Source organism: Spea bombifrons, chromosome 2 (genome assembly GCF_027358695.1).
Source record: "Spea bombifrons isolate aSpeBom1 chromosome 2, aSpeBom1.2.pri, whole genome shotgun sequence".
Taxonomy (NCBI): Eukaryota; Metazoa; Chordata; class Amphibia; order Anura; family Pelobatidae; genus Spea; species Spea bombifrons.
Window position 1 is genome coordinate 62365650 of NC_071088.1, and position 10297 is coordinate 62375946.

Sequence of the window (10297 nt, forward strand, 5' to 3'; positions counted from 1 at the left end):
CTGCCTCCTCCCCCTCCAATACACCACTCTGCCTTCTCCCCCTCCAATACACCACTCTGCCTCCTCCCCCTCCAATACACCACTCTGCCTCCTCCCCCTCCCATACACCACTCTGCCTCCTCCCCCCATACCCCACTCTGCCTCCTCCCCCCTCCCATACCCCACTCTGCCTCCCCCCCATCCCACACACCACTCTGCCTCCTCCCCATCCCATACACCACTCTGGCTCCTCTCCCTCCCATACACCACTTTGCCGATCTCTGTTTGAGGTCGGATTATATAAAGAGAGGAGTTTTTCAGAGCATTCGACTAATCAATAATTAAAATCGTTGACAACGATTTTCATTATCGATTATTATCGATTTTATCGATTAGTTGTTTCAGCCCTACTGCAGTGATGAAACGGAGCCGAGGGACGATTAACAAACTCATGGCGAGTTTTGTAAGGAAGCAGCAGGGTTTGGTGATACGGCATGGGGATTTGGAAGGAGGGCGGACAGGGTTTTTTAGTGCGGATGGGGTGCATCTTACTGATATAGGGTCGGATTTGTTTATTTTGGCAGTTGCTGGTGGGATTGAGAAGGCTGTTTTCTTGTTGTGTGGGGGAGCCCATCTAGCTTGAGGTGTCAAGGGATGGGCTTCTGGCAGTAGCTTGCCAGGTAGCCAGGGGGTGTTATGTGGTTATTGCCACTGGTGTTAAAGTGAGGTTCCTGGCTGAGCATGTTTACTGGAACCTCGGGTGGGGTGTCAAGGGATGCCCTCTCATAAGGTTACTTATGAATGAATTATTGTGTGGATGAATTGTCTGAGACAGAAAAATAATGAATTTGTGAGAATGCATGAATGAATATGTGTGCATCACAGATGTATAATTGATTTGCGGAAATGCAAAGATGGCACAAGCAGGGTGTTTGAGCCTTGGGGATCAAGATGGCACAAAGTTGACTCATGCTGGGCTATTTGGGGACAAACATGGCCTATGTGTGTTATCTGTACTGGACAGGTTCTATGTGGGCAGTGTAGATGCCAGGGCTGGCTTTGGGTTGACAAACCTGTGATCTATGCCTGTAATTTAGGGTGTTTTAACTATACCTTTAATGCTGAGTTTGTATGTGAATTCCATTTGATCTATACCTGCAAAGCTGGGTTTGTGTGTTATTCTGTTGATCCATATCTGCTATGCTAGGTTTCCATACATTATTTATGTATACCTCAAAATACAGGGTTTGTATGTCATATTGTCACGTTCTACCCAGGCTGTGGAGCTGCATATCTCAGGCTGTATCTCAGTTCCATATTAATATATATCGGCAGCAGGGGCTAATATTAAAGAAACTGCCAGTTCAGCTGTTATCTTGAAATCATATTTCACTCACAGTCTTTACTTCAAAGAGATAAGTAGATAATATTTGGTAAAAAATGCATGTCTAACGCATATATATAATTATATACCTGTTTGTGTGATCTCATGCGCTTCTGACAGGCACCGCTGGGTACCTGAGGTGCGTAAGGAGGAGGAGCCCAATATGCACGGGTGACTGGAAATGTCCAATAAAACTAGGTCAACTGAGGTCAGTTGCAGGCAGAGATTCAATAAGCAACGTCAGTAAGCAATCCAAGGTCAAGTTCAGGCAACAACAGAGAAGGTAGAAATAAGGTAACTAGATCACAACAGGAGCACAGAACTGAGAGTACACTGTAGTGAACAGAACATCCCAGAATAACTGAGTGCCGCCATGATGGTGTTCAGGGGTTTTATAGGGATCTTAGACGTCATGCGTCACGTCTGCAGATCCACCCACTGTACAACCCCTACTAACGTTAAGTGAGGTAGCTGGTGCTTGAAGAATGTGCCAACTAGATGGGCTAAAAAGTTTTTATCTGATGTCAAGTTCTATGTTTTATTCCATGAGGTGATTAGCAGCTCAACAACATTACAGAAAGCGGCCCATGTATAAGATAAGTGATTGTGTCCTGTGGTCCACTTTGCCAACGGCATGTCACATTCATAGTTGGCACTAAAAGAGTTAAATAATCTGGAAATCAGCTATGAGTTTTAAAGCCTCCAGGTAAAAGCTACAGAGTTGAGAGACAATTGGTTGAAGCTTGTGTTCATATTCCACAAGTAGTTATGCTGCTGCTTTTGTGTGTTGTAGTGGTAATATAAATATATTTCAGGTCCTTGTACAGCCTTCCCAAGGAACACTTTCATCCCAGTGGATCCAAAATAACAGCTATTAAGTTTAAACTATGGAAGAGATGTTTTAGAGTGAGGACTTTTACACAATGTTAAGAGCTGGATGCATTAATGGCAACAAAAGACATTCATAATCCCATTCATATTAAGACCAATCCCGTCTGATTGTTTTTTTAACATGTTTTTGGATATAGCTGGAAATAGTCTGTTTTCTTTAACATTAACATCCTAATTAGTCTTAATGTTACACTGAGACAAAGCCTGTTAAATTATGTATATTTCAATATTTCTGGATGCAAATAACCTATCCCATAAAATGCTCCACATGAACATTACTATGAACAACGTTACTATATGAACAATACTAGTAAATTCTTGGCAAGTACTTTGTGCTGAGAAAATAAAACATTAAAAATGTGATATTTATTTAGCAAACATACCACCTATTAAAGATTTGTAACTTGTAGTGTCATTTATTTTGATAATAAAGCAGACATTCTGTGAAATTGATTTGCATGCTATTTTTATTAGATTTCAGCACATATTCACATAACAGGACAGCAACAAAACTGTAGCATACCTAGCAGAAGATGTATAGCTTATAAATCACTCCTGCTTCTATGTGATTTTTTTTTAAATCCCAAACCAAAATTGACAACCACCCACTAATGAATAAGTTAGGAAGGAAGAATTTGAACTAAGTAGTGATCTATCACAAAGGGTATAAAAAAAATAACAAAAGCGTAGTTGTTGATGACCCATGTATAACAGGAAGAACAAAAGCTGATGTGATACCAACAGACTGTCTAGAGGTTAATATATATATACATTGCCCCAGGTTATATTTATTTCAAGCAGTCAACTAGGGGATTGGGCTCGAGGATGGGCTTCTCAGCGTAGCAGGTCTTATCACAATGATCTCTTCTGTTGTGGTGGTAGTTTTTGTGGTTGTGCTGGTAGAGCCATTTGAGGGGGTTGTGAATGTCTCAGTGATGGTTTTAGTTTCTACAGGTTTGCTGTTATAAAGTTCAGGCTGGAAGCGCTGCAAGTTGGCCACTACAGTTTCATTGCCTGAAAGCTGAGGAAGTGGATTGTCTGTAAATGTGATTATCTCACCATCCTCAACCATGATTAAAATGGAGGAAAGTGAGACAGAGTTGTTGGTTTTAGTTATGATGGTGCTGGGAGTAATTACCTTCACCTCAATGTTAACATTAGTAGTCTTATTGATTTCCAGATTTGTCACCTCAAAGCTATCCATTTTCTCGGTTGATGTTGTTACACTCACTATACTGCTGCTTCTCAAAGTTGTTACTGTAATATTTTGCTCAGGCTGTGGTTTAGTAGGTGTAGTGGTGGTAGTAGTCGGGGTAGTAGTATTTGGGGTGGTAGTAGCTGAGGTAGTAGTTGTTGTGGTGGTGGTAGTGGTAGTTGGGGTGGTAGTAGTAGTTGTTGGGGTGGTAGTGGTAGTAGTTGGGGTGGTAGTGGTAGTAGTTGGGGTGGTAGTGGTAGTAGTAGTAGTTGGGGTGGTAGTGGTAGTAGTAGTAGTTGGGGTGGTAGTAGTAGTTGTTGGGGTGGTAGTGGTAGTAGTTGGGGTGGTAGTGGTAGTAGTTGGGGTGGTAGTGGTAGTAGTAGTAGTTGGGGTGGTAGTGGTAGTAGTAGTAGTTGTTGGGGTGGTAGTGGTAGTTGTTGGAGTGGTAGTAGTAGTAGTTGGGGTGGTGGTAGTGGTTGTTGGAGTAGTAGTAGTTGTTGATGTGGTGGTGGGTGTGGTTGTAGTTGTGGAAATGGTGGGAATCACAGATGTTTCTGTAAATAAGGGATCTGAAAGAGAAACATAGCAATTAATTTTTGTGATACATTAGCAAAATAATGCATTTGTGATTCAAGTATTGTTAATAATCAATAGATGCACACTTAAAAACAGATAAACCAATGTACTAAATATAATAAATACATTCTTTCTCTCAGGCTCTACTATAAAGAAAGCCTGGCTAAAAGGTTTCAGGACTTTCGGAGACCTTCAAAGATTTGTTTCTATAAAGTAAATTAAGCTGTTACATGATACATAAAGCAACATTTAAAAAGGGTGTGGGGTACCAAAACATGTTGAAAAGGAAAAGATATGTTCATATTCGCCATGCAAAATGTGCAAGCTATAGTCCAAAAATGAATTATTTTAAAGTATTCTGTATTTCTTCTTCTGTTGGAAAATCTGGCTTTTGCGTGTTGTACCCTTCTGACATGAACAAATCTGCACGCCAAAGGCCCATAACAATATATGTCCCAATCGTGATTGGCAATCTGCCATTTACACAACCAAGCCTAATTCTGTAGGAAGGATAGATTCTCATTTTGGCCCAAAATCCTCCTATCCCTCTTTCCCTCTCTGATGTCCCTCTTTTCTATTATCTTAAAATGTTTTGTGCGTATGAGTCTATACCATGGTTTTACTTCTATGAATGTTATAATACAGTGTATAGAGAAAGTGGAAAATACTGTATGTTTATCAGTTAAATTGTGGAAATAAAATACAATATTCTTCTTATAAATACATTATTGTACACAAATAACTACCTAGAGGTCACAAATTCATGTAAAAAGTACTCTTGTGCATATACCATATTTTCCCGAATATAGGCCTGCACTTTTTCCCCCCACTTTAAGTCTTTAAAGTGGGGGTGCGGCCTATAAGCGGGGTATAGCACAGGGATGCGCAATTCTGGGACATGCAGTTCGGGGCGCTGGGCAGGTGTTTTTTTCTTTTTCATTTGGCCCTGCTGCGGGCAAGCAGCAGGATTAGGATCCAGATCCCCGCAGCACTGCAGGGGACCTGGATCCTCCTCTCCGGCAGCTGTGGATGTCTGCACGATGCACGTAGACAACCTCCGCCAGACAACCTCGAGCCAATACGCTATGTTAGGGTTCACTGGCGTGAAGCCCCAATTATTCTGCCTGTGTTGGATGTTTACTAGTATAATTATGAATAGTTATGACCAGTTTCAATAAACTTCTCATTTTACCCAGACAATACAACAGCTCATGTGTATCATGTGTTTATAATACATGAGACATCAGAATAATTGCAAACATTTCCTCTAATAGGCTCCCAAATGTCACTGAATTCGAACATACCTGTGCAAAAGACATCAATCTTCACGGACCCTGTAAACTTGTAGATAAAGAAATTCCCAGGACAAGCTTTCACGGGAATACTTGCACCAGTCACACAACCTGTTAATGAGTTGATTGTGAGAGGAACCATCTTCACTCCTTCTCCAACGGCTGGATGGCTTCCATTCAGAGAGAAAGGCTCAAGGGACCCACATTTCAGTATGCCAACACATCCTTCCTGCATTCTTAAACCGGCACTTCCAGTGTAACGGAACCAACCAAAGTTGTATCGGTCGGTGGCGAATACGCCGGTAGAGTCAATTGTGGATAATCTAGTTGTTCCATTCAGTGTCTGGTAGTTGGAACAAGGATCTGCACACTGAACAGTTCCTCCAACATTCAGGCAATCCTGGTCAAAGGGACAAACACTAGAAGTGCAGGCAATGGACCGGCTAGTACTACACAAGTGGATGCCATTCCTGTTTATACAGGTGGATGAAGGGATACATTTGTTCAAGGTGCTATTAGCACATTCGTTGATATCCGTGCATACTTTATACCCTACTCTGTTATCCCAGTAATATCCTGCAGGGCAGCAGCTCTCTGTACTGCAGGAGGAAATTGCAGTGCAGTTCACACCATTCCCAATATATCCAGAGGTGCAGCTGCATGTCACAAAGTCTCCTTTTGAGCTGCATACACCAGCTGTTGCATGACAATCAGAGCATGACTTTGCATCTGTGTAAAAGAAAAAAACAAACAACTTTGAGATATATCTGAAAAAGGTGGGGTGCTAATTATTATCTTTTATTTATATAGCGTCACCAATTTACGCAGCGCTTCTTAGAATACATATATTCAAGAGGTATGACACAGAAAAAGGTGAGAGATAGTGTGGTGGTTGTATCAGTGATAGGGAACTTCTAGCAGCTAAGATGGTATGCTTCTCTGAAGAAGTGGGTTTTTAGATGTTTTTTAAATGTTGGGAGGGAGGGTAAAAGCTGGAGGTTCGGTAGAAGTAGGTTCCAGAGATAGGTTCCGGGAAGAGGCGATAAGTGAGGAGAAGAGCCTTAGCCCATGGGAAGAATGTACAGATTAAGTAGGGGAGTATTTGTTTATAAGTGCAGAGGTGTATGGAGGAGCAGTGTTATGAAGGACCTTATATGTTAGTACCAGGATTTTAACTTTAATTTTAAAGGTAATAGGTAGCCAGTGGAAGCAAGCAAGAAGGGGTTTCATAATGCAGACTTCGGTGGGGTAACTTTCTGGAAATGAGATTTAAATATCCTTTGTGCAAGCAGGCTATTCGTGGAACGAAAGCTCACTAGGGTTTGACTTTCATTATGTAAAGTGTAGTTCCACAAGTTGGCTTACATACTAACATACTTTTGTTATTTTTTGATTGGGGGTTAGAGGGAAGGGTTTTTTCATTTATGGGAGGGGTATGATGTTTGGCCACCTAGTTTTGCATTTTTTAATCTTTTTACATTTTTTATTATTATTATTATTATTATCCTTTAGGGGTCCGATGATAGTATTTTTGTTCTATTCTTTTAAGCATTAGGAGCACAGTACTGGTGATCAGCCTGCACAAGGGTATCATCAAAGATTCCAGGAGGGTCTCGGTAGAAATATTTTAGATTAATCATTGCTTCTAGACGTGTCAGCAAGTTCAGCATTCTATATAAGTGTAAACGGCTCTGTAAGTTTATGGCTGAAGGAATATAGGAAGAGGAGGGGCTTGTGAACAGGGATCAAGGATGGCTATAAAGGGTTGGATTTTACTGCCTTAATGCCAAAAAGGATTTATATCCCTCCCTTCACCCCATTTTTGTTGCCTATTTTGTTTTGTTTTTTCAAGTTTAGATCAGCACTAAAGGTCCTGATGTCTGGCTTCAGTGTGGATTTTTGCTGTCTGTGGCTAACACTAGCTAAATGCAGAAGTCGATGTGGGCTGGGTCCCTGGTGAATGTCAAGCAGCGGTCTACTGTGCTGGGCATCTTACTGCTATGCCTACGCCTATGTCTGTGTCTCACTGACCTCATTTAATCATCAAGGTATCATCAGTTAGCAAGTTCATACATGTTGTCACAAACACTTTAGCCTTTTATTGCCATGCCTCAGGGTTTTTGTTTTATATAGTTTAATGACCATAAGGAGGGAGGAACAGGAGGAGGGAAAAGAGCAATTGTATAAGGAAGTGTGTGCTCAAACGGAGAAACAAGATAAGGAAAAAAGAAGCATATGTAGTACATAGACAAATATTAAATGGCAGGTTACTGTATATTACAAAAATGTCCCTTATAGAAACAGTGTTGTGGGACATTTTGCTATATGAAGCACACTTTTATTTTGCAAATATTAGCATTTACATTGACAGGGTATCGTTTCCTGGCCCTAGAAATCCAGCCTTAGGGTGGAAACTATGATTGTTCGTTCCAAAATAACTAATTTATTGACCAAGCATAAAATCCGAACACAATAATTCTTATAAATGATTACTAATTGTTTTACTTATTGGTTACTAATTGTTTTATGTAGCAATCCACATTTATAATAATATTTTAGTGACAGGGGACGCAAAGAGTGTCGCAGATGTAATGAGTACTCAGTATCATATGTGGTAAGAGGTGACTGCCCCTATCCCTTTTATATTGTGCATCATTAACAACAATAATTAATATAGTACTCACATGACAGGAACGCTGTAAAATAAGGAGAGAAAAAAATTAGCTGCGTAATAGCAGGTTTATGAACTTTGCTACTGAACATTTCAAGTGGGTTAAAACATTTCACGTCATCATCTTAACTGTGTATTATGATTGGCCATCTACTAAATTTCTCCATGATGTAATAAGGACAACTCTGTTTATCGAGTAGGAGCAACGCATTGAAGATGGTCCTTCATAATGCATACTTAAAAGGAAACTCTCATCTTGATGACATTGACCATAACTAAATTTATTTATTAAAACTACTTCTTTGTAATTGGTTGAATTATTTTGTGGGTATTTGGTTTAAAGGGAAGGAGTGTTTTGTTTTAGTGACACATACAATTATACCAATGACCTTACTTGTCATTTAATTTTGCATGTGAATAAAATGTTCTGATCTGCAAAATGAAACATTTGGGAACTGACAGAGTTGCTGTAAATCAGTTAGTTAAGTTATTTAATCTTTGCTTGATTCACATACAAATCATAGTATAGTGAATAAACTCCATACTGCAGGTCTATGAAATGCAGCACATTATTAAGAGTTATAAGCTGAACACAACAAACACCTATATTAACAACTTGCTCTAAAGACCTGGATTGCCCCGTGTGAAAAACTTTACACGTTGGACCCCCTATGTAAACTTTTTGTGCGTGATTTACAAAAGTTTTACAAAACAAGCATAGGATTACTCTCTCTCTCTCTCTCTCTCTCTCTATATATATATATACAATATGTATGTATAGATACATATAAGTATAATATAATTTTCAGTTTTCCAATTATAAAGATGGCTGAGGGGGCTAATCAATATAATACACTACTTGAAAGAATGAGCCTTTATAAACTATATTAGCTTATACGCAATGTATAACAGTATGTACATCCTTTACAAAATTGTCGTTCATCAATGATATGCTTTCTTCTTGATAATTTGAATGATCTCAAAACACAGCTGTACACAACCATATTCTTCATTTCTGGCTCCTATTACAAATCTATATGGCTTATAAGGAATACAAATATCAATTTATATATTTAATGCATGTATATACAGGTCTGCTCTTACAAATATACAATAAATTATTTTTAGCGCCTAAAATACAATGCCTAACATTTCAGTGCTAATTCTTCCTAATTTGCTCCTTCAAATCTGATACAGCCTGTATTTGCATACTTACTTTGTGAGTTGGCTGTTCCTAAGCATAAGGCCAGGATAGAAACACAGAAGAATGTCTTCATCTTTGGATCTGATTTACAAGATACCTAGGAGATAAAAAATTTAGATATAATTATCGGCTGCAATGGGATTGAATGAGATGTTCTTCAGATCTTAAGTACTACCTGTTACTTGCTCCCAAACCCCTGCTTTCGCCAGTAGCTTTCTTTCATGAGCTTGAAATTAAACTTTTCTGGGTATAATGTATGAGACATGGGCCAATCACAGACGTGGAGGGTGGGTTTTTGAGACAATACAAGTATTACTGCAAGCAGACGTATTACGCAAAAAAAGAAAGTTTAGTCTTTTCAATTAAAAAAGTTGAACCCAGTTTATTTTTTTTGTAACATTCTTTGGTCTTTTATCTCCACTAACCATGAAATATCAGTTCACACCCATTTCTCTTCATTAAGTAAGGTCACAGGTGGTTTGTGCCTGTCAATAGCCAACTGCTTTGTAAGTTGGGTGTTTGCAGAAGGTCTGGCTTATTGTTTTTTAATCATGATCACAGGTACCATGTGGCAATTTACACATTTGGATCAGGTGTGTAACTAGAAGCCGCGTAACAGAAAGCACTGGGGGCCCCCAACTTCAACAGCTGGTCTCTGCCTTCTTTGCCCCTTCCCTCCAAACATACACTCTGGCACACATATGTAAACACACTTACACAAATTACATGCACCTACTCATACTTACTAACACACATACACATTCATTCTAACACATATAATTTCACCCCACTTACACATACTTGCTCACACACAAATACTTACACATTAAAGCTCACACACAGAATTAAACATTGATACTCACACACATACAAACATACAAACACATATACATACATTCCACCTCTCTCCTGCCCCTGCTTACCTCTCACCGGTCCCATACTGTGCAGCAGCCTAGGTTTCACTGCGGGCTCATATGATGTAATGTGACCTCGATACATTCCTGTCTCCCCATGTCAGTTCAAAATTGTTTCGAAAGGACACTTTCGACCTGGACCGCACCTCACTTTCTAAACAGTTTTGGATGGGTATGAGGAGAAAGTAACA

General features: G+C 39.6%; 1 protein-coding gene across 1 annotated transcript; it reads right to left on the reverse strand.

Annotated features, from left to right (window-relative positions):
- Positions 1–3851: 3851 nt before the first annotated feature.
- LOC128473686 (uromodulin-like) lies at positions 3852–8389 on the reverse strand (the record flags this gene model as incomplete). The annotated part of the gene is made up of 4 exons (XM_053455937.1): positions 8383–8389; positions 8002–8013; positions 5330–6046; positions 3852–4018 (listed from the first exon to the last, which is right to left on the reverse strand). Coding segments are annotated over exons 1-4 (903 nt in total), but the record flags the coding sequence as incomplete, so codon positions are not given.
- Positions 8390–10297: the final 1908 nt, after the last annotated feature.